We start from the raw sequence: 25785 nt of genomic DNA, 5'->3' as shown, positions 1-25785 counted from the left end.
GTCATGTTGAAAACATTTTAATTGCTGTATGGAAACAAAGGGATTAAGCTGAAGCAAACCATACAGTGTGAAGCAGGCATTTAGTTCAATTTTCATGGCTAATAATTGGTGTTTTTGATGAGGCCAATTGTCCTTTAAGAAGAATATTTCAGCAGATTTTCAGAATGTGATAAATAATCAGTGCATTGGAAGAGATATATATATTGTGAAGGAGAAACTGAACAGTGGACTCTCCCTGAAAGAGTTTCAACGACTTCAATGTATTAAATGTTGGGATCATCTCAGAAATAATTTGTGGAGCCTAGTCCATGGGTACAGTGTACCCATTGTTACACACAGTCATGAAAACTGAATACCTTCAAAGATACATATTATATGAATTATGACACCTTTACAATTTATCCAAATTTATTGTTTCTAATAGAAAGAAATTTTATCCATTTTGTTAGTTAAGATGTGTACATAGTGAAGCAATACAACAGAATTTGAAATAGGTCACATAACTATGGATATAACGACGAACACTTCGATGACTAAGGTTTTACAAAGGAGAAACATGCTGACACAGAACTGTTATGACCACAGATGTGATTGTCATGCTTATGTCGTTAGACAGACCAGCTTGAAAGATGCATCAAGGTTTGGTTGTTTACAAATGAGTGTCCTGGTATCCTTGTGAAACCATTCTGTCACTGTATCTTTTTCAAACGTTGAGGAGCACTTGAAACTTTAGTTATGTACTACTAGCCAGTGGAGAATCTTGCTTGGCCAAGTATCTTGTGAATTCTCTTAATGAATGTTTTACTTTAGATATTTAAGTCAGTCAATAGTGAATGCATACAGACAAATTGACATATCTGGATTCTAACAATTTTCTTTTGCAGGTGTATGGTCATGTGCTGTTTACTATTTATCAACAATGTTTACGTGGAATTCTTGAGTTAGTGTTGGTAATCATTAACAATACCGTCAGTCTATGATTTTGTTTGGGATTGATAATTAGCAATAATCTGAAGTGATTCTTGTCAAGTGTCTGCTACTGTGTTGTCCTTTTGTTGCCAGTGCTCATCCAGTATTATACTATCTGTCTTACATATGCCATGCACCACATGGGAAGTGGGATTTGCACATCAGTGTCTAATCAGATGTACCATATGAGAACAAAATTGGAAAAAATTGTTGTTCGAGCAGATTTGTTAATAAAGATTTTACCCTAAAATAATGTTCATGTTGTGTCCATGATGGGATTAATGGTGTTGGAGTGGATGAAAGTGATTGTAATGTTTGATTGAGGTACATGTTTGTGTAGGTGGCTGTGAAAGTGGGTAGAGGTGAGTGTGTAAAGTGACATGTCACAGTCCACTGTAAGACTTGAGGTGTGAAAGTAGCACATTACAGTCCACAGTAAGGCAGGATGGAGGTGTGAGTTAAAGTGACATGTTACAGTTTACTGTCGGGGCTGGGTGGAGGTGTCTGTGTAGGTGACCAGATACAGTCCACTGTAAGGTGTGATGGATGTGACGTGTATATTTGTTTATATTTGTTCAAGACAGGTGTTGACATTCCTATGTCCAAAGCGCTGAAATACCAGGGTAGGAAACTAACCTCGACTATTCTCGAATGATTTTAAAGAAAACAGTAATGGGATAGATTCCAGTAGAAAAATAAACAATAATTTACTGAAGGCCATGAGGGCCTGCAAATATTTGAAACTGCTGACCTGATACAATATCAGCCGGCGCTGGGCCGGCAGTTATTTTGAACGCTGCTGGGTAGGGGTGTGTGTAAGAGACAAGTGACATTATTCAGCTAAGATGTCAAGATAAATCAGTTACCACTTTACTTTCTTGTAACCATGGTTATGCACATTCCCCATGAAATGCAGCCATGAAGCAACTTGCTCTGCACTCTTGATCACAATCTTCTATTCTTCAATAGCAATGCGATGGGGTTACTGTAACTTGTCCTGCCAAATGGGACTACCATTATAGAAAATGGCTGTTTATGAATGAATCAGCCATGGTTGAATGTATCACACTCATGTAAGTGAATATATACATATTATGGCCAAATGTATACATATTATGGCCAGGTGATGAAGGAGTTCATGTGGTTACTTCTCATGAAGATTTAGCAGTGAGGATGATGTCACACTCCAGACACACACTGCACTCTTCGTTGTTTTTATAGGGCACATGCCGTTTCCGTGTACACTGCTTACAGACTACCTGCAACAAATAAGATCATGTAGCTGAATTTATTATCCATGCTGAACTTTACTAATAACAGTTAACAAGCAAATCTGTTTTGACTCTTAATTGTTGCTTTACACTTCCAACAAAGCAAACATTTTGCAAATGTAACATTAACACTAGTACTTTGATAAGTTTATTATTCTTTCCACTGGACCTGCTGCCTTATTACTGGTGAAATGGATAGGCAGTATGCAATTAAATGTTCACAAAAAAACACACAATTTTGCATTTATCTGTTTAATCAAAGTGACAAATGCGTTTTATGCGATAACCTGACAATATTTTGTGTTTACGTATCCTTGTGTTTTGTTGTTTTTTAATCTTCAACGCTATTGCTTTGGAGGTTTTCTTTTCTTTTCTTTTCTTTTCTTTTGGTGGTGTTTTTTATTTTTAATCTGTAGACCAAGTAGTTTTGAATGTGCCAGTCTTTTGACACTTTTGTAAAAACGCCACTAGTATTCATTCTCATTCCTTTGAGTGAGAAAATTTATCGATGGCCCGAATTTTGCAGCATTATAGTTAACTCACATCAGTGTCTGATGTTGTCAGTATTTCACCATGTTTCTTACCCGTTTTTTGACAGCAACTGCAGCATTAGCAGTTCACATTGGGGAAAGTAATGTCAATCTTATCTCAGAGGATCACAAATAGGACACCAGCTGATCATGCCTTTGAATGCGTAACCTCTATTACATCATTGCCAGAAATCATGCATATTAATGAAATTAAGATTTCAGTCTCTTCACAATCCAGGAATCATTCAGGGTTTATCTATTTGATCATTAACTTCCAAGAAGGACACAATGTTTAAGGATATAAACAGTGTGATCCCCTCTAACCTCTGGATATGTAGAGATATCCAACAGTGTAGAAAAGTATTCTTTATTATTATTTACAGATTAGAAATGAAATGCAGCAGAGAGGGTTTGGGTGATCCTGGCACAGTCAGGCTGGTCAAGCTCATCATCAGCTCAGGGCCCTCGCCCCCCTCTACACGCAGCCCAGACAGCGAATGGGACTTCTCCCAGGAAACACTGCCTAGTCGAACCCACCAAGAACTTTGGCTCCCCAACACTGCAGCCTTCTGCATTACCCAGATTGTCAGAAGGGCTGTGCTCCCGGTGGGGAACCCGGGCACTCTCCTCATCTGCGCCAAGAGATCAGGAGGTACCAAACCAAGGGCACCGAGAACAATGGGGAGCCTGACGACAGTGTACTTGGGATGCAAGCGAGACATTTCAAAGGCGAGGTCCGCATATTTATCATGCTTTTCCTGAATCTTTCCAATCACATTGCTGTCAAAAGGGACAGAAAATTCAATGACATAAATAATTTCATTAGTTTTATCAAAAAGTACAAGATCAGGTTTGTTAGCTGGAATTCGTCTCAGATTGTATATTGGCCTATTCCAGAGAAGTTTAAAAGCATCATTTTCCAGGACGCCCTGGACATGTTCAGGGTCGTACCATGGATGGACCTCGGAGTCAAAGCCACAAGCATGGCAGAGACGATAGTAAAAGCAGCGAGCCATGCCATCATGTCTTTTAAGATATGCTGTTTGTGCCAAGGAAGGGCATCCACTGACAAGGTGTTGGACAGTCTCTGTGAAGTCATTATTATTATCATTAGGTCTTCAGACTGAAAGTCTGGAAGACATATTGTTATTATCCGATTCTTATTATTAGGTCTTCAGACTGAAAGTCTGGGGAACATACTATCAGGTGAAATGTGTTTGCATGTAATAGTGATAGTTTGATAATCTAAAACAAAATGATAGGTTGTATTTGAGGTGTGTGAAAAATATGACACTGACGATCTGATCTTATTCGCCATTGATGCTTGAGGGTTATAGTTCCATAACTACTTTTTTTCTTGTTGATCTTATTATTTGACAAAACTGGAAAGGTGTTTTAGAACGCTTTCTGACAGTTTTACACTTTATTTTTGAGGGCGATGTGACAGTGTTAGTTAACATTTTGTTAATGTCCATTTCATTCCCCACATGCAATAAGATATCTGAATTACTTATTAATGTAAACAAAAATGTCTCAAAGTAGATTTTCTACAAGGATAGCTGATGTTAACACGTGTTCTCGAGATACTTTTGTGTTCTTTAACTTGTTTTGGGAGGGAAGGCCGCAGTGTATCGTTTATTCTTTCATTCATTCACATATGTACTTCTTTCTTTTATTTTTTTCTTTATTTCTTTCATTCATTCACATGATTCTTGCTCTTAACTCTTGCTATAATTCATTCATTCACTGTAAAATTCTGACTGATACCATAAACTGGCTGAAGTTCTGTTAAAGACAACTGAAGCTGCGCTAGGAACGAGCCAAGTCACCGTGTGCTTTGGAGCATGTGACGAGGCACATGTTACTTAGTACAAATGGTAAAGAAAGCAGGCGAGTGACCTATCCCTGTTGTAGAGTATCCCTGATTTACTGAACTGCAAAAGAAATGCCTTTCAAAACCAAATGCCAGATTTGGTTCTTACTAGGTGCTGGTTTTATTATGACTTTACCGTTTTCTTAACACGGTTATATCAATCAAAATTGATAGTTATTACCAACCTCAGTGTGTGTTTTCTGACCAAATGCACTGACAAAAAGGTAAAAGGTTCTGTATGACAACCGTATAGATGCGCGAATGATACAACGATAACCAGTGATGCAACGCTTTTCTCGATGCCCACGGACGCCACACAAAAAAACTGACATTGGGTTGTCTTATTCGTAGCATTGTTGGTGCTTTTATTTCTGTGAAATCTAAATGTGATTCCCGAAAATGTGTTAACAATAACTGTGAAGTCTGAACTCACCCCTCCGTTTGATTGTTAATTAAAATGAATTAAAGTGTGTGCATAGGAAACCGCTATCTTTTTTGGTTCATCATATATAGAAGCAGGGATACTCTATAACAGGGATTGGTCACTCGCTAGCTTTCCTTACCATTTGTACTAATTAACGTGTGCCTCGTCATGCTCCACTGCACACGTCGACTTGGTTTGTTCTCAGCGCAAATCGGCTGCGCTTAACAGTATTTCAACCAGTTTACTGTCGGAAACTATCGGCATCTCCCGGAGTAATACTCGGTAAATTGGAGTAGGCTCCCCTGAATGTTGTCACAACAAACTGGTTACACTTCCTGTCGCCGAATGATGCATGTGTGGATTAATGAGAGGACTTGAGAATGTGTTTACACATTGCCTTGTTCAAAGACTCTCTGTTTATGTGACAATTTTGATACAGCGTTCGAAACGATCGCCAGCCCAGAGGCCCAGCGTCGGTTGTTAATGTATCAGGCCAACAGTTTCAGTTATCTGCAGGCCCATGTGGTCTTCTGTCAATTAGATCTCATTTCTTTTCAACTAGCATCGTGCCCATAATTTGTATTAATGTTCAGGAATTATCCTTGATCCCTCATGTTAGGATAACTTCCAGTTTCACTTCATAGTATTATATACACCTGGAAATTAATCAAGCAACACCCCAATTTTTTCTATTGGAGCAACTTTGAAGTGTTCTGACAATCAAAATATGCCGGGTTGATATAGTTTGACACTTTTTTATTCAACAGACGATCTCTGACAAACAACTTAAAGGGAAAAAGTATCAAGACTTTGCTTTATTGCAACGAAATCCAAATTCTTAAAACTGTCTTAAATTCATGAAAAAATGGACACAATTTACTATTCATCCACAGACGTTGTTGTCAGGTGTATTAACACAAATGTCACATGGAAAGAAAGAACAGTCATCTGAGAGTCTGCACACCGACTTTCATCAATATCTAGTGTGTCCTCCCTGCGCACGCACCACCGATTCCAGACGCCTCCTCATTCCTTGGATGAGTCTCCGGATCTGATTCTGGGGGATCCTGTTCCACTCCTCATGCAGGGCAGCCGTCAATTCGTTGAGATTATGGACTGGTGGGTCTCTCTGCCTCACACGACGGCCAATAAAGTCCCACAAATGTTCAATGGGGTTGAGGTCAGGGCTCATGGCAGGCCATGGAATTCTGTCAATTGCATTTTGCCGCAAAAAATCATTTACAGCATGCGCCCTGTGAGGTCTAGCATTGTCGTCCATAAATATGGGTCTCGTTGCCAGAGGATGGTTCTCAAAATGAGGTACCACAGCCCTGTCAAGAACCTCCTGTTGGTAACGAACACCGTTAAGGTTGCCACGGATGGTAATGATATCCAACTTGCAGTTCATGGAAATGCACCCCCATACCATAACGGAACCTCCCCCAAAGGCCACAGTCTCCTGGATGTTCCGTGGAGCCATTGCTGTGTTCCTCTGCCTCCAGACCCGAGTACGACCGTCCACCATGTGCAGCAAGAACCGGCTCTCATCTGAGAAATGGACCTTCCTCCAAGAGGCAATGTTCCAGTGCAAACGGTCATTACACCAGGCCAGTCGGGCTGCCTTATGGGCTGGAGACGCTTGATTGGCCTCCTTGCCCGGTATCCTGCAGCTTTCAGACGATTCCGAACAGTCCTGTTCGACATGGGTCTCCCTGGAAGCCACTCCTGTCTCAACCGAGAGCTCGAGTCGAAGGACCTGCGCCGTACAAGTCTCAGTAAAGCTCTGTCCTCCCGGACTGTGGTCTTCCTGGGTCTTCCTGGTCTAGGCAGGTCTTTAACTTCATTAGTGGCCCGGTATTTTTTCAAAAGTTTTGAAATTATGGAATGATGTCGTCCGATTTGAGTCCCGATTTGTCTTAGAGACATACCAGCATTCCTCATGCCGATTATTTGCCAACGAGTGGCCTCTGATAATTTCCTACGTGCCATGACATTGAAATGAATGAAAAACCGAATGCAATCGACAACCTGCGCTTGTAAACACCCCAGGGAAAAAGTGCATTTTTCGAAAGTTGAGGTTAAGGCAATGCACGTGCGCTGTGCAAGCTTCACGCGCGTCATATCAACCCATGAAAAGCTCATGCTGTATGTCAATACATCAAAATTGAATAATCAATCATCAAAATTACTTCGTTAAACTTTGTTAAGTTTTTATGTGTCTTTGAATTTGGTGTTGCTTAATTAATTTCCATATGTATATATTCAGTGCCGCATAGGAATGTCAGCAGTCTATAACTAATGTAAACTTCTCTGTGCTCCATACACTTCACTAATGGATTTTGTAGGGACTGTGAAACTCTCTACAATGAAGACTATTTTGTTTTTATTGGTTTGATTTCAACAAAATGGGTATGCAGACTTTAAAGACTGCAAGTGGCAGCAAGCCTTGATGGCCAAATGGCAAACTAAAGGTTATTATGTTATTATATGTATTTGAAATGACCTGTTACACAATTAAAATGTCTCATTATGTTTCAGTGGTTTTCTGTTTGTGTGGAATGCTTAGGCTGCATAAAAATATGTTTCTCAGGCACATTCTTTTCAAAAGTGACGAGTAAGACTTTGATTTTTAATTTTTGATAGAAAAAATGTGACGAGGGAGGAACACATTTTTATTTCTTTTTCCTTCAGGAATACAGTTTGGAAAGTTAAGCACATGTTAATGAGTTGTAGATTCAGTCACTCTCATTCTTACAGACACTCAGTCTATAATGGACAAATGGACGGTCGTGGCAAAGTCGAAATTATTTTTTTTAAGAGGGCTGTTAATGAAGATGACCAGATGTCTTCCTGCATGTGCGCAATTGCATGGATACTGACAGAATGACAACTGACACAGTCACTACCCCCTAAAAAAACAGAAAGTTTAAAACCATCACAAAGCGTTAAAAAGTCCTTTGCAGTTTTGTCAAATATCAACAATAGTTTCAGAACTAAAACATTCAAGCATCAAAGGCATCCATGGCAGATTAGAACAGATCAGATATGTCATACCTCATACTTTCACCAGATAGAATATTCCCCTCAATACTTAGAGGTGTCTTTGAAAGAAATGAATTTTAGGACGACTAAACACATTCAAACATTGGCTTGTAGTAATGAGTGATCAGATCAGATCAACGATATGTCATATTTTTCACACACATGAAATACTTGTGAATGTATACACCCTACCAATTATTTTTTTAATTCATAAAATCATCACTATTACTTCCAAACACCTCTCACCAGATGGAACTTTTTTCCCTAACAGAAATTAAAGGTGTGTGTGAAAGAAGTTTTTTGAGCAATAACTAGAAACACTCAAAAAATGCTGTGTAGTATTTCAATGGCGGATCAGAACAGATCAGCGAGATGACACGTTTTTCACACACCTCAAATAAATCCTAACAATATGTTTAGATTATCAAATTATAAACATTACCTGCAAACACCTTTCGGGTCATTGTATATTCCCCTCATAAATATTTAAGGTGCATGTGAAAGAGGTTTTGGAGCAATAACTAGAAACACTCAAAGTTATACTATTTCAATGGCGGATCAGAACAGATCCGCGAGATGGCACATTTTTCAACACCTCAAAAACACCCTACCGATTTTTTTTAAATTATAAAATTAGCACTATTACTTCCAAACACCTTTCACTAGATGGTATGTTCCCCTAATGGAAATTAAAGGTGTATGTGAATGAAGTTTTTGAAGCTGAAACAAAAGCACTCAAACAACGCCGTGCAATATTTCAATGGCGGATCGGATCAGGTCGGCGAGATGGCACATATTTCACACACCTCAAGTACGTCCTAACAATTTATTTTAGATTATGAAACTATCACTATTACCAGCAAACACCTTTCGCCTGATGGTAAATTCCCCTCATAAAAATTAAAGGTGTATGTGAAAGACGGTGTTGAGCAATATCTAGACACACTTCAAACAACGGCGTGTAGTATTTCAATGGCGCATCAGATCAGATCCGCGATCTGCCACATTTTTCACACACCCCAATTAAACCCCAACATGTTTTTAAGTCACAAAACTATCACTATTGCTTGCAGATACCTTTCAACTAAAGGTATAATTTCCTGCTAAAACATAAAGGAATGTGTGAAAGAAGCTTTTATTGACGAAACTCAGTCTATCTTCGCTGTGTACCGATAATTGAAGCCAGAGAGTTACAAGATGCCGACTTGAAACTTTACTACAAACATATTTTCTTATACTGACACTAATTACAAATATGTGACTAGAACTGAAGTAACAGAACAGGTGACTTATGTTCTACGTGTAGGATCCGAGTTGTCACAACACTCAGCGAATGTAATCAGCTGTTGAAAATGAACCGAGCTCAATCTTTAATACTAAGCTGCCGCCATATTGTCTCCACTGGTCACGTGACAAAGCGAGACATACGTTCAGCGGTTTTTCGAGGAGTTTCCACTCCCCTCTCTATATAGGCTTCCTGATAGAAGGGAAAGTAGTGTCATCAAAACTCGAAGTTAGACACAACAAGCATATATGGGATGACAGAGCACGACGTTTCGATACAGGTTCTTACATCGTTTTCCAGGATGAATTCGTATTTGACGTGGTCAGGAAGGAAAGAGCCGTCACAGCAAGGCTGGTTTCACTGTTGCCACGGGACTTATGTAAGCTATTAGTTAGGGATAACTTTTATGGCTGCTAAACCCCGTACTAGCCTGTGATTGCATAACATATACCTACCAATCCGCATGTGGCACAATGAATTTTGGGACTGGCGCAGGTCTCAAACGTCATATGGCAGCTGAGACAACTATCAGTGATATCTTCGCTCATCTTCCGGGGAGACCAGTCGCCGAGGAATAAATTGGGCATCTGTGAAAATTGAAAGGGTAGGGGCAAAATAGTGACAACCCACACATCATACTTTTTTCCAGATGATTGTATTTAGTGGTCTCCAAGGTCCAGTATTACTATGTGAGCATGAGTTATCTCCCCTAACTTGGCAGTGTACAGATTTAGTATTGGGCACACGCATGTGGTTCCCTTTTGGCAAGAACATGACAAGCCGCAAACTCCTGGCAGGGCATGTAGTGTCTGGTTGAGATGTTGTGGGAATAATAGACCCAGAGCAGAGTTGGCAAATGGACCCATGATCCCAACAATGAAGAAACTTCTCAAGGAACTGATTCTAACATTTCTTGACATTTAAGTGTTCAAAATGCTACTTTTACACTCTTTCATTATTTCAAGTGGGTTATCAAGTTCTTGCCAAACTGATCGGTTCTTATGACTAATAAGCTTATATGCACCTAGAAACACATTTGCCTGAAAAATTGTATGATCTGGACTGTACTAAAGCTGAGAAATACAACAAAATGATTGGTTATCATCGCTTTGGTACAAATACAATGCTTCATTTAGAGTGATGTCACTCTGTACTCACATCCATTTGTAAAAGTGATCTCAGTCTTTTTGATTTTGTTACAAAAACTAATTAACCCTAAACAAACATGTACCTAAACACTTTTCGTGCAATTTGATCTCACACATCGTGTGTTGCATGTGCACTTTGTGCACAATGAACGTTTTCTTTTTGCATGTTTTTGACACTTGATACTGAAAAAATGAAGAACGGTAGATTATTCTCTAGACTCTAAATCTGGTGGAAAACGTTTTAATTTCAATATAAATTTTGCCTACGTCTTGGCCCTCATTAAATCAGCCATTAATGGTAGCTGAATGTTGGATCAGACGTGGAACAACATTCCCCAAGCTTTCGTCAATCGCTTAGTGTCGTCTATACGTCATCGCTGTCACGTCTGCATCAACGACAACAGTGGACACACAGGATACTAACTTTGTGAACCGATTTTTTTACACTACGTTCATTTTCTTCAAGAGCGTCATGATGCTTAGGGTCAAATCTAATACATTTCGGTATACTCCTGTCAACAGTTAAACAGTTATCATGTTATTATCTTTTAAAAATTGCATAACATCAAATAATGCACAGTTACTTCTTCTTCTTCCATTAGTATATTTATTTCCTTAAGAATGACACAGCTATGAATTTTCCTATTAGTGTGTATCTGATGTGGGTTAACACAAGTACAAATACCGATCCTTGAGCAAGGTTATGACATGCTCCTTTGGGCATGAAACTGATAACCAACACAAAATGTTTACAGTAGGTATCTTCGAGCACATAAAACACAATTTCCTGCAAATAAATCATATTGCGTCTTTTTGCACACTAGCAGAAGTATATATAAATACAAAATATTTTTATCACACTAATCTTTTTCACGAATGATTAAACTTTCAAAAGCAATTATCTCGAAAGTAGGAATTTGTGGGTTATCACCATCTCCACCTGAATCATTCAAATATTCAGCACAGAAACTCAACCTATATCTGAAGAGCTATCAGACTGCCTCCAGCAGCTCCACGCCCCCAATCATATGAATGCACCCTTAGGATACAATTATTTCCGCATCAATTATGAGAGGAGAAAGTTAGGTTTACCCTGATATAAACACACGTGTCGCTGTAATCGCCACAACGATTTGTCACTGATGTTGTAAGCGCCACCTCTTCTCTCCTCTGCATCGCCTTGTCTACCAACTTCTGAATTTCCTACATCAGCAACATATAATGATATAAGGTAATAAAAACATATTGACAAGTAATAATGACAGAAGGGAACTTGTGTAAAAATGTCATGTCATATGAGATGAGTGGCACGAGCCAACCTTAATACACTTCAGTGCGGCAGGTGATTCTCGAAAAGGGTCATTGCAGATAATTTTACAATATTCTGTTGGTCACAACACAGTGGAAGCATCTAGAAATATGTCTAAATATAGTACATCAGTGCCCTGTTTTGAATCCACAGGCACAGTATTGCCTAAGGCATAGTACGAAAGTCTAATGCTGCCACTTTCATAGCATGAGATATGTTTTTCAGCGAATGTTCTCGGAGCTTCGAATATTTGTTTCGTTGCTACCATTATTTTCTCTTTGTTTCGATTATTTTCTCGTTGACAAAATACTCGAAGCAAAGAGGAAATACTCGAAGTAACGAGACAGAATTTTTTTGAAATAACGAGAAACTATCCGAAGCAAAGAGTAAATAATCGAAGCAACGAGCATTCTCGCTTGAAAGATTTATTTTTTTTGCTAGAAAAGTGGCAGCATTAGGTTTTCGTAGTGTGGTACAGCAGAACACGAAGGCAAGTCCCAAGAGTATCTGGTCAGTATAAGGCAGTAGGTTCCCGAAGTATCTAGTGAGTATAGAGCGGCAGGTCACGATGTACCATTACCTAATCATTTTGATTACTCGTAAAATGTCCAAAACATTAGTGTTCTGTGACACCCTGGGTAATGCAGAAGGCTTTAGTGTTGGGGAATCTACATATTCTCTGGAAAGTTCTCGGTGATTCGACTAGGCAGCGTTTCCTGGGAGAAGTCCCATTCGCTGTCTGGGCTGCGTGTAGAAGGGGTAAGGGTCCTGAGCTGATGATGAGCTTTACCAGCCTGATCGTGCCAGGATCACGCGTATCCTCTCTGTTACATACCATCGTTAATACGTAAAGCATCACTAATGTCTTGAATTATATAAAATCCCTGAGGAAAAGCATCTTTGATATTGTATTATGGCAAAAGAACACATCCAACCTGGTGTAATGGCAAGTAATAAAAAAGGAATATCTATCACATGGTATTATGACAATATCCCACAAGAATACTTAATTAAATAGAATAACTGTTTAATGACTTCCGTGATTGTCAGGTTTATATCCAAAGCTCAATTCTGTCCTGGTGATGCTCCTATTATTACTGACCTGACCCCAATACACCCTCTTGCCGTCCTCAAATCTGAAAAGCAAGACACTCCCTGTGGTTACTGGTTTAATCATTTCATCTCATTATGTGTCAATTAACAGCAAGGCGTTCTTTAGTGGTAAGTAGGTATCTATGCTTACATGTCTTATTGTTCATTGTTAGTGTGTAGGCATAATATATTGACATCCATTATTGTTCTGTGTTAGTATGTAGGTATAGTATATTGACAACCATTATTATTCATGGCTAGTCTGTAAGCACGTGCACTGACAAACATAATTGTTCAGTGTTCGCATGTATAGTCTGGCAGAAAATGTTTCAGGACGGTGTTTGGTAACTTTACTTTGAAAATATAAGTGCTATTCGTTTCCAATTTGGTATGAGGCTTTATAATTCTTCTACCATTGAGGATTTTAATTGTCATAATTTATCACTCGATAATAAGAAAGTTGTCTATAAGAGCTGTCATTATTTCACAAGTCACATTAAGTCACAACAACACCTCATATGTCAAGGGTATTGAGCTACTTACCGGAACAGCGGCCCGGTCATGCAAATAGGCAGGTCACAAGTCGCCTTCTAACATTATGCTCGGCAGATCATGTCACGTGACTTCAAGCATGTGCATTTTGCATTAGTTAACGGTGTCAATACCGGTGTAGGGCAGAAGGGGTCATCTCAAAATCAAATATGTCACATAATTTATATGATGTTTTTAAATTGCTATTGCGATGTCTTTTCATGCACATGTACATAACGGAGAATTTTGATTGTTTAGTTTCCCTGAAAATATTTTGGGCTTTGAAGTAGTTAGGGCACAGGTTTCTTTTCTAGGCATTATTCACAGTCGATTAATCATATTTCTGTGAAACTATGCATGCACATATTACTGAAGTGGGTCCTTGATATGTATTTTGGGGGGTGATAACTTACTCGTTTCCCTCCAATTTTTCAAGATTTTTCAATCACAAAGCATCTCTTCTTCTGACAGGTCAGTATCTGATTCATCTCCAAGATGTATTAAGATTGATGGGATGGTCTCTTCTCTAATACCATCTAGTTTCCAGTACTCATTTTCAACTGCCAAAACATGTTTGACACAGGCTACCCACCCCCTGATATCAATCTCCCCTATTGCCGTGTGAACAAGGCTTTCAACGTCAGATAACTTGAATGTCGTGTCGTAGCGTCATCCCCTTGATCACCCCCACCCCATCCCCCAACCCCCCGATTGTCGGACACACGGCAACTGTGGTATGGAGCAATGTCCATGACTACCAAGGACTTTTCTGGAAGGGCTGTGATCAATTGTTCTTCTACATACTGTGTAAAGGTCAGCACCGTTCATTTCTGTATGGTAGACTCTCCCGTCGGTGGATTTAGATTTGAATACCAAATCACAGGCAGAAATCCTTTGTGTGAGCCATCATACAGAATTATAAGTCTCTGTCCTCTACCAGCTGGTAGCTTCCTCTTCGGCTCCTGTCTGTCAGGATGCTGCCATTGGTAAGATGTTAGATACACCGGTTCGTAACCACCAATGCGTGTTTTTCCTAATTGTTCTCAAGTAATTTATTCTTGATTTTACGATGTCATGCCGTTCACACATGGCAAGTTTTATCCCCTGAACACTTTTATATTTGTAACCAGATTTCAGCAACAGTTTGCAAATAGTATAAAGAGAGACATCAAGCTGGTGATCTTGAGCAAGGATTTGCTTCAATCGCCATACCGACACGTGCTCGTTTTGACGTGTTAGCTTTCTAATTGTGTCCCTGACAAGCCTTTGATCAAAACTATCCAGTTTTAATTTCCTACCAACTTTTGAGATGGTCCCTGGAATGTCCGTAGACGAGGCATGGATAATTGCACTCAACAAGCCCTTTGAGAGATCCAAGGCATGTTGGGTCCGTTTGAAATACTTTCCAGGAGCTACAAATGGACGGTCCCTTTCACTTTCTCGTTTGAAATAATTATAGTTTTTTTTCTAAAAACAAATTGGATGTGGACATTTCTCTATGTGTAGATGTGTGTGCACTTCGTGCAATGCACGTGCTTGAAGTCATGTGACATGATCTGCCGAGCAAAATGTAAGGAGTTGACAAGTGACCTGCCTATTTGCATGACCGGGCCGCTGTTCCGGTAAGTAGCTCAATACCCTTGACATATGAGGTGTTGTTGTGACTTGATATAATGACAGCTTTTATAGACATCTTTCTTATTATCGAGTGATAAATTATGACAATTAAAATCCTCAATGGTAGATGAATTACAAAGCCTCATACCAAATTGGAAACGGATAGCACTTATATTTTTAAAGTAAAGTTATCAAACACTGTCCTGAAACATTTTCTGCCAGACTATAGGTACAATATATTGACAGCCATGAATGTTCATGGCTAGTCTGTAGGTACGTACACTGACAACCATCATTGTTTACTGTTAATATGTAGGTATAGTGTATTGACATCCATTATTGTTCATTGTCAATATGCAAGTATAGTATATCGACAACCGTTACTGTTCATTGTTAGTTTGTAAGAACCTACACTGACAATCATTATTGTTCAGTGTTAGTACGTAGGTATAGTGCATTGACGTTATTGTTCATTGTTAGTATGTAGGTGTAGTATGTTGACATACATACATAGTATTGTTCATGTCTAGTCTGTAAGTATTTATACTGACAACCATCATTGTTTACTGTTGGTATGTCGGTAAGTATACTGACATATTGTATCGTTCACTGTTTGTCTGTAGGTAAGTGTACGAGAATATTGTGTTGAGATTGTTTGTAGATGTGAAAGAGGACAAAGTGTAGAGCATGTTCATACATGCCACTGAAGGAAGATACGCAGAGAGAATACGATACTATGAGTAGCGATCAATGAGTAAGGAGAATAGCTGAGCCTGTTTATGTGATACAACAGCGAGGAATCCTCACCGTTCATTTAACTGTAAGGCATTGTCTTTGCTCAGGATCAGGAACAGATGTCGATCATCCCGTTCTCCTTGTCGCACCTGAAGCATGTGAAACTGAGCACGTGGGAGACTGAATGGTTTCACGAATCATCATTTAACATTGATGTTTAACATTCTGTTCACACAAGAATGGGATTTAGAACCAGCTCAAGAACGTGTAAACTCATTTTCACCTGTTATGTACTACTCTGCACGAACCTGCGACTTTGGTCCGACACATCATGTATAGTGTTTCAGCACAAATCTTCGCGCGTTCCAGCAAAGAAACCGCTTAAGCTGACAAAAGACGATAACCATAGACGTGTTCCACTGGCAAGTGTAACGCAGGTAGAGGTTATGCACAGCACTAAATCTGTTGTCTCTGTAACCGTAACCATTATGGGTTTACTAAGAAAGATAATAACTTACCTGTATATCATCTAACATCAACTCTTCGCGAAGTGTAAATTTGCCTTGTTTGGTGGTATCACAGATTAGGAGTACATCTGTGAACTAGAAAGGAACTTTCGTTTCGGAAAATAAATACTGATGATGACGTACGTGATGTATAATTTCAAAGCTGATTAACAGCATGTTACATACAGATATGACTGATGGTGTACGTGATGTGTAAACTACAAAGCATATATCTTTATATAGATATGGTTGACAAGGTACGTGATGTGCAGACGCTAGACTCGAGCATGCATCTAAACACAACAGGAAATAAAGAAGTCGTGTTGACAGGTCTGGACGTTCAGCAAGCATGTGTAGCGACTTACCAGGAAAAGATAGCTATTGTGGGACTGTTCCGTTTTTCCGTCAATGTAGCTTATCCTGCCTTCTTTTACCAACACTCGTTTCTTCGTGCTTTCCGACAGTTCGCCATGTATCTTCTGGAAGGCTTTTAGGGTGCACTTAAGATTATCCTGAAAAGTAGTCACAGGAAGACGTCGTGTTGGCCATTCACAAGGTAATGTACAGATTATGACAACGGAACTCGAAATAGAAACGATTAAGACACATTCCCAAAAGTAGGGGATATTGGATTTACAAGATTGATTAAATGTAAATGATGAAATCAAGGAAGAGACTACGGAAGCGTAGGAGAGCGACGGTGAAAAATATGTTTGGTGTCACTATCTCCTACGTAGGACTTAATATATCCTACGTAGGACTTAGTATCTCCTACCTAGTAGATAATTTATACTTTTAACGTTTTGGATTATGAAGTATGGTCATTAAGTTGAGAAATGTTTCGTTGTGCAGGACGTTAGTAGAAATGCAAGACTTAGTACATATTCATGGCACTAACACAGCGTTACTATACAGTGTTTTTGTGTGTGTTAGGGTGACGTGGACATTGATCTAATTGCAGTCATGGAGTTTTTGGTATTCACACACATGCGTGCGTTCTAATATGAAATTCTGGTTATGGCACATCCTCCGAGTGTCCTGCGTATGAGATACTAAGTCTTACGTAGGATATGCTAAATACTACGTAGGAGGTACCAAGGAGATACCAAGAGTTTGTACGTATACACACTATTAAGCTCTACGTAGGAGATATTAATTCCTACGTAGGAGATATTAATTCCTACGTAGGAGATATTAATTCCTACGGAGGAGATACTAAGTACTACGTAGGGGTTATTAAGTATTGGGTACTACGTAGGGGATACCAAGTAGTGAGTCCTACGCAGGAGATAGTAAGTGCTACGTAAGATAGTATCTGAGCAATGTATGGTTATTCAGGACGTTAGCAGATACTATGACCTACGTATGAGATAATGAGACCGTGGCCCTACTACTCTTCCGTTCTCAAATGCATTCATAATTCTCAGTATTCTTCCTCAGTCAGAGAAGAATCAAATCCGAGCATGCAGAAATAAACCTTTGACAGTGACGATGGCCAAAAAAGGTTGAAATAAAAATCTGCTTGGATGAAAATAGTATTGATGTAACAACAAACGACCGTATTGTAATACAACACACGTGTCCAATAAACGTCCGTATTGTAATACTCACATGTCCAATAAACGTCCGTATTGTAATATTCACGTGTCCAATAAACGACCGTGTTGCAATACTCACGTGACCAGTAAACGTCCGTATTGTAATACTTACGTGACCAATAAACGTCCGTATTGTAATACTCACCGATTTCAATAACACGTCGTCGGCGTAATCTGCCACCCGCTTTATCATGTTGAGTGCCACTAGACGAATCAGAGAGCTCAAGATGCATTGAGACGATAAATAACGAAATGCATTGATTAAACTGATCTGAAATACTTTACGTACTTTTGTTTGTACGACGTTGTATTTGAACGTTATACCTGTCTTTTTGCTGACAGAATACCAAGGAAGCACAATGGCTACAAGTGCCGGCATATTCATCACTGTTACCTGTAGCGTCCTCAATATCAGGTGAGTCCTCGCGCAGATGTTGTAGATATCCTGGATGGGAATAGGAAAATATGCTATTAATATCGGTCGGTGACTGCAAACAAATATGCATATATATATTTAAGTGAATGGTGCACGCTGCTCACAATGGATACTGCAACCTCATGAAACGTCAAAGCTGTATAGCGGAGGATTCGATATGACTTCCAAGCAATATATGCATGTTATTATTTTAGACTCTCGCTCAAAATAACTCTTTGAATATTTAAATCATTTTATTCGCGGTGGCTAGAAGAAAGATGAACTGGACACAGGAAATGCTACTCACTCTCCAGAAGCAGCTGGTAACGTGGCAGCCGCTGAACTGGCTCCAACATATGGGTCTCCACTGTCAGTTGATCACACTCACTGCCTTGCTGAAACAATCCATACCCGACGATAAGGCATAGAACATATATCTTTCCCCACATAGATTACAACCAACATCTACACCTCTAACCTTGCCTAGGAAGTTTGTGAAGTGTGATCCGGATTATCCCTTTACCAACATTTCTAGCAATATTCTACACCCTATCACTATGTCTTTCCAGTTCATAGATAATATTTGTAAAATACATTCCCAACATTAGTATAGTCCCAACAACATAGGTTAACTTTGGGATTTCACTGTCTCCTTAAAGTATAGAGTCCAGTACTTTTCGGATTGAGTACCATGTAGCATTTGAACCCACAATTTCAGATTGAGGCAGCTGATTTCCTGGAACATTTGTTGCATTTGACCACTTTTAAAAATGCATCGTTTAATGATTTCAGACAACCATTATGGGATTAGATCGTTTGGGTAGATCATTTACTTTGTATGCTGGCGAGTAGATGACTTACCCTGAGTCACATATGGGACTCCTCAAAGTACTAGAATCTGTACCTTACTAAGAAAGTAAAATCCAGAATATAAAATATTTTACATTTGACCACTTTGTAACATTCTAAAAGGCACTGGGTCTTCATCTTCTCCTCAAGTATTACAAGCAAGAATGAAGGGGGCACTATTACAACGACTATTACAGCGACCCAGCCGTTTATTTGGAAGTTCACGATCATATTTATCGCATTCTATCCTGAATATGTGTTACACGTGCGTACAACCATTTTCTTGAAAATTTGCCAGCATGTTGAGAACTAAAACAGTACCACAGAAGAACATCTGCAACCACAAAACATTAGTCAAGTGTACGCAAGTACACTACAAACAAAAAGTATGGCAACACCCTAAACTTTGAGGGTCATGTATAAACTTACACGTAGTGAGATCATCTATACTCTAAGGTAAGTGTAACGTTGTGTGTGCTTGATGGGCACTTTGGGCGGCATGTTAGAACATGCGGTGAAGCAACCGATTCAATATTCGTTGAATTTTTGTAAAATGAAAACAATGTCAAAAACAACAAGAAACAACGGTGCTGAAACACATCGTCGCATCATAGAGCATCATAGGATGTCAAGTATATCATGTTCATGACGCACTACCTCATGGTGTTGATGCTAGGTAGTCGCCACAAGGGTATTTAGTGGCATTCTTAAAAAATGCGAATCAATTTTTCGTCCGTAAAACACGGGAATATATGGTATAATGGAAATAGGAACATCAACACGTCATTTTGTCGCATATGTATGTCATTTCGACACATCTTCATCATGTCTGCCATGCAACATTTTGAATAACCTACTGACGAGAGCACGTTCAATTTTGCCTCAAAACAAGGAAGACATCAGTAAGAGCAGCAACAGAGGAATAGAGGAGCATGCACGCGGTCACAAATGGAGCCCAAAGTCTTGCCTTAAGGTCAGCTCGCTAAACTCCACATTAATGGTTTCTATGAGGAGTTGAGTTGAGTTTTATAAACCTTCGGCATTATTTCAGCCAAATAGCGACGATACACACACACACACACACACACACACACACAGACACACACACACATTTTGAGCACATGTATACACCGTGAGTTTTTTTTTAGATATTTAGATATTGTTTTTTAAAAAAAGCAAATTTATTTATGACATTATTATTATTTACAAACAGAAAATATCATAGCACTCGTTTAAAAACCCGAAATAAGCCACTGACTTTACAGAGTTACAATTTATGATACAAGTCAACCTCCCAGAATCCCAGGGAAACGGATATTCCAGATTTATCGCTGTATATTGTGGATCCATTGCAGTCACAAAGTCCGCACAGTCACGCTGAATATGTATAACCAGTTGTTGGCTTCAATTCATGAAGTTTATTTCTTCCAAAAGTGGGTGTCCCATATTTTTTGCGTAAGGTTCCGAGTATAACGTTTTATAGTGGGTTTGAAATCGCTGTATGGGATCAGCAATGGGGATAATGGCTTGTCAGGTGCTGCTTTAGCTGCAGCTTCGGCCTTCGTGCCTTCGTTACCTGCTACGCCAACGTGGCACTGTAACCAGCTAAGGACAATGTCACATTGGCCTATTGAAAGATCATTGTAGAGTTCGGAAATATTCGAAGTGACGTTTTTGAAGTGCGATGCCTGAAGGCAATACAGTGAATCTGAAAAGATGAAGTATTTGGAATAGTTCTGCTGTTTTTTTATATGACAAAGCCGTGAAGAGAGCTTAGGCCTCAGCAGTGATAATGGAGCTATTGTCGAGATTTCTTGAGGAGACAATCTTGATCCAATGGTTGTGGCACTGGCAACTGTGCAGTCGTCCTTGGATCCGTCTGTAAAATGGATCTATGGGTGTCTTGTCGAGAACACAACTGGTCTTAATACCTGAGGATTTGTTTCGGTCTTTCTGAGTTTAGTGAAGGAAAGATCCACCTATGGCTTCACCGTCTGCCAGGGCGGGGAAGATAGAATTCAGTAAGGTGCTATGATATCGAGGTCAATGCTAGCTGCAGATTGCATTTTGATTCCAAGTTGTGGATTAGGATACAGATTTTCATCGATGTGGTTGAATGGTGTGCTGGATTGGACTGAAAGTTAATTTAGTGATATGGTACAGTGAAAGTTTAATTCGGCCTTGTTCAAGGTGAGGTTCGTTAGCCTCTTCATATTGACTGTCTACCGGAGAGGTCTTTAAAGCTCCATGACAGAGTCTATGACTTTAGAATGAAATCTAATTATTGTAAATTGCCTTTTGCAGGCTCCACCATAGACAGTGTAGCCAAAGTCTAGTCTAGAGCGAACCATTCATCTGTACAAGTGAAGAAGGTATTCTGATCCCTTCCCTAGTCTGTATTTGAAACGACCTTCAGCAGGTGAGAAGCCTCCAATCAGTTGGTTGTTAAATATTTTATGTGTGGGAACACTGTAACGTGATGGTGAAATATGAGTCCAAGAAATTTGGTCTCTTCTACTGCCTTGATGGAAGTACCATCTAAAGATGGGTCTTGATCTTTGTGTGGTTTGCATTTACGGCAAAAGTGCATACAGTTTGTTTGGGATTTTGAAAGCTTAAAGCCATTTCCATTGGCCCATTTCTGAGTCTCATTTCCTGAGGTGAATTTGTACCTGCCTTTCTATTGCGTGCATGTTCTCACTACGACAACAAATATTGAAATTATCCACGAAAAGTGACCCATCAACACAACTGTTCAAGGCGTTAGTGAGTCTATTAATTTTGTTGCCTGGAGGGGCGCCACTATCGTGGTGGAAATAATAAGATGATGTGGAACCCACTCGTACTTGATTCCAGACGCACCTGATGGTCTGTGGTACTTAATATTTTCGGAAACTACATTGGATATCATTAAGGAGGATATTGGTCTCCAAATACTAGGTTAATCAATTGTTGACCATAGTTTTTACGAAAACAGCTAGTTAGTGATATAGGGCGGTAATTTGGTATGGGGATGATAATTGCATTGAGCATCATTCAAATAATAATTTATTCAACAGACAGGCCCTTAGTCCACGTATAATATAGTTTGTCTTGACATTCAGACACATTTCACATGAAATTACATATCACAGTAGAAGAGCTTTCTTGATTAACATAGAAAAGGGTAACTTCCCTATTTTGGCACTCTGTTGTGGCCTGGACCATGCAGGTGTTGTATCTCACTGCCAAAATTGGGACAACTGGTGTGACCAATTAAGATCAATTAAGTCTCGTCAGTAAGGTGGTAACCTATTTGCTACTTGAACAATTAGGATCAATTAGGCACTGACGATGTTTGTAGAGCTGGAACGTAAAAGTCAATCAATTTTTATTTCATTTTACCACTCTCCGGGTAAAATCCGGTTATATATTTTAGCGTAGACTGTGCTATAAGTGCGTTCAAATTACGTATTCGTCTTACAAGTGCAAGACTGATACAAGACATGAACATAGTTAACTTTCGTAGAACCGAAAAGCGTTCCTAGTAACAGTTGCAGCTTATTATATTTTGGATTTACATAGTGAAATGCATTTAAATAAACCACCCTTTGAAAGATGCACGTAAAAGTAGGTGTTCGTCACCGGCACGTTGTAAATTACACAGCTTGCGGGTACGGCGTTTGTGGTCTATTTTGGACCATCGACCGGTTTCCACAGGTGGTAACTTGAGTGGACTTTTTAAAGAGGAAATGATAATGTACCTGATGGATGCATATACCGTTGTTCGCCAAAATGAGGTTTTAGGAGATTGAATTAACCTTCATGCGAGTTTGTCTGCTCGTCGTGCCATTTTTAAATGAACTGATCGGTCAAACGCTGAAATACTGTGGAGATAAGCTACTGTCGGTCATACATTTGAGGATAGTTAAAGACGACTGACAAACAGCATTCGTCTAATATACGTTTAACATTTGCAAGTCATGGTAAAGCATGCATATTATTTTCTTGCGTTTGTAATTAAACATTGTCAATTGTAAGTGACATTGTATTTGGATGTACACTAGTAGAAATATATACACAGATAGGGAAGCGTCCAGTCTCTTCATGCACCATGTAGGATGGTCTACTCCTGTAATTTCAGGACAGATTTCATGAACAACCTGTGTACTTTTTCTAAAACGTCCCTGTTTGAATATCCCCACACCTCGCACCCGTATAGCATGATTGGTAGGACCGTGCAATGAAAACATTTACAGAAGCAGTCAATAGAAATGTGGAGATTTCTAGCCTTTGAGAGAAGAAGAATAAATACTGCTATTAATGCTGGGTCGTGGAGTGCCTTAATAACCTTTGTGAAATTTCGATTTCGATGAAACTTTATTCCAAGGTAGACATATTCGTCAACGATATAAAAAAAATTTTCATCGTTGAAAATATACGTAGTTTTGATTATTTTGCTGGTCCCGATCCAAAGATGACAACTTAAAGATTTTAGTACGTTTACTAAAAGTAAATGCAGGTTTCTTAAATTCACCGTAATATCCATGGAAACATTCGGGCAGTGTTGTAATTGTTAAGGGCTGTCAGCTAACAGAACTGTGTCGTCAGCATATAGCATCTTGATATGAGTTTCACAGTAACTCCTTTACACTGATAATAGTCCACATGGGTTTCCATGTCATTAACAAATAGGGAAAATACCAGTGGCGATTTTCCATTTATTCCATACGAAAGAAGTTTCTGCAACAATCCAATTCTCCACACATTGTTGAAGACCTTCGGCGAGTGTATATATGCACAGTATAAGTTTGACCTTGTCGACTTTTGTTGATCTGGTAGGTTGTTGAGTACAAATATGTCATCTGACGTGTGCCACCACCTTGAAGTTGCAAGATATTTATCTCGACAAAGGCCTGTTCCTGCTTTAAAAAATCCAGGACCTTAAACGGATTGGGGCTGGTTCCTGCAATTTGAAGACTTATCTTCCAGTGCCAGCCTTCCACGTGGTTTGTAGAGCGAGGTCCAACAGTCTCAAAGTGGTTCCAGGTCTCGCGACAATAGTCACCCTCCACCCAGTAGCTAGTGACGTAGTCTTCTGACAACTATAAGTAAAGAGGTCAGAAAAAGAGGGAGGATTTATTTAGGTAACTAATTAACGGAGTAGATGTTAACGGAGTAGATGGAAGAGGGACACTAGAACACATACTAGAACAGAAGGATGTTTATGTTTAGAGCATATGTAGATTTGATGCTGAGTTTCTTTTTACACTCATGCTCACTCTAGAAGAGAAAGGGGAGATCCTGGATGGAAGAAAGCAAGGCGCGGACATGCTTTTTGATGCCTATCGCTATCTCAGACGGAAAGTGAACAAGAACAGCACAATTCCATGCAGCTGCCAGGCTGTAAAGAAGAAATGTCTTGCGACAGTGACAACAACTATTGATGGCACAATCATCCGCCGATTGAAGGAACACACCCATAATTTTATGAATAATGGCAGTTGTGCAATAATAAAGCGGGAGATATTTTAATTCCATGCTTTTGTATGAGGGGTATATGAGGAGGAAATGGCATTTATCTTCAACTGCCTGTAATTCACACACTTGACAGAGTTTTGCAATATGCTGGCCGCTTATAGAACTATGTTAAAGTTCAGCTTGTGTATCATGATACGTATCATGATAATGTTCATTTAAGAAATTATTGCAAGCATACTCGGTGGAAAGTGTGACCTAAACATACCCTGTGAGCATGGCAAGATGTAACCCATGAATATTCAGTTTAGTGTTGTTTGTGTATGTGTTACATGACAGTATTTAATCTGCATTGCTTGCAATTTGTCTGCCGCTATCCTATGTAGAAGATTACCAGATGTACAGAGACTGCATAATATTGGTAGGCATATCTCTCCAAATCTATTGGTCGGAAATGAATGCCTACTCTGAAAAGTCCTCTGGTCAGAAACATGACGGAATGAGGTGAAGGATCTCCCATGTCGTGGATGACCCAGGGTGACATCAGATCTCCCATGTCGTGGATGACCCAGGGTGACATCAGATCGGCCATGTCGTGGATGACCCAAGGTGACATCAGATCGTGAAGACTGGCATTCATCGTACGACGACAACGGTTCGACCACTGTTCTGAAGTGCCACCGGTTACCATTTGGGGGGATCTCTACAACTGTCGCTCAAAGAGAGCCGAGTACAACTCTGTAAGGGTCATCAAACGCTTCACAACCGGCTCCTCTCTCCGGCTCCACACCATCATCACATACACACCATGTTGCTTGATCCTCTCTTCAGCTCCATACTGTCATCACATACACGCTGTGTGTCATGATCATCTCTCCAGCTCCACACCATCATCACATACACACCATGCTGCCTGATCCTCTCAACAGCTCCATACTGTCATCACACACACGCTGTGTGGCTTGATCCTCTCTCAAGCTCAATACCATCATCACATACACGCCATGTTGCCTGATCCTCTCTCCAGCTCCATACTGTCATCACATACACGCTGTGTGGCCTGATCCTCTCTCCAGTTCAATACCGTCATCATATACACGCTGTGTGGCCTGATCCTCTCTGCTCCATACTGTC

General features: G+C 39.6%; 1 protein-coding gene across 1 annotated transcript in view; it reads right to left on the bottom strand.

Annotated features, from left to right (window-relative positions):
- Position 1: 1 nt before the first annotated feature.
- The window catches only part of LOC137273713 (FYVE, RhoGEF and PH domain-containing protein 1-like), a 31867-nt gene continuing 6083 nt past the window's right edge, over positions 2-25785 (bottom strand). The window contains exons 7-16 of the mRNA XM_067806516.1: positions 18653-18740; positions 18325-18375; positions 18076-18134; positions 16698-16844; positions 16345-16428; positions 15899-15975; positions 12954-12987; positions 11635-11745; positions 9850-9981; positions 2-2228 (exon numbers count right to left, since the gene is read on the bottom strand). Of these exons, the coding sequence (XP_067662617.1) occupies positions 2121-2228; positions 9850-9981; positions 11635-11745; positions 12954-12987; positions 15899-15975; positions 16345-16428; positions 16698-16844; positions 18076-18134; positions 18325-18375; positions 18653-18740 (891 nt within the window). The 3' untranslated portion in view covers positions 2-2120. The remainder of the gene's footprint in view (positions 2229-9849; positions 9982-11634; positions 11746-12953; positions 12988-15898; positions 15976-16344; positions 16429-16697; positions 16845-18075; positions 18135-18324; positions 18376-18652; positions 18741-25785) is intronic.

This window comes from Haliotis asinina, chromosome 2 (assembly GCF_037392515.1).
Source record: "Haliotis asinina isolate JCU_RB_2024 chromosome 2, JCU_Hal_asi_v2, whole genome shotgun sequence".
In the NCBI taxonomy this organism is placed as follows: domain Eukaryota; kingdom Metazoa; phylum Mollusca; class Gastropoda; order Lepetellida; family Haliotidae; genus Haliotis; species Haliotis asinina.
The sequence above is the reverse complement of the archived record's forward strand: the minus strand, read 5'-3'. Positions and strand labels throughout refer to the sequence as shown.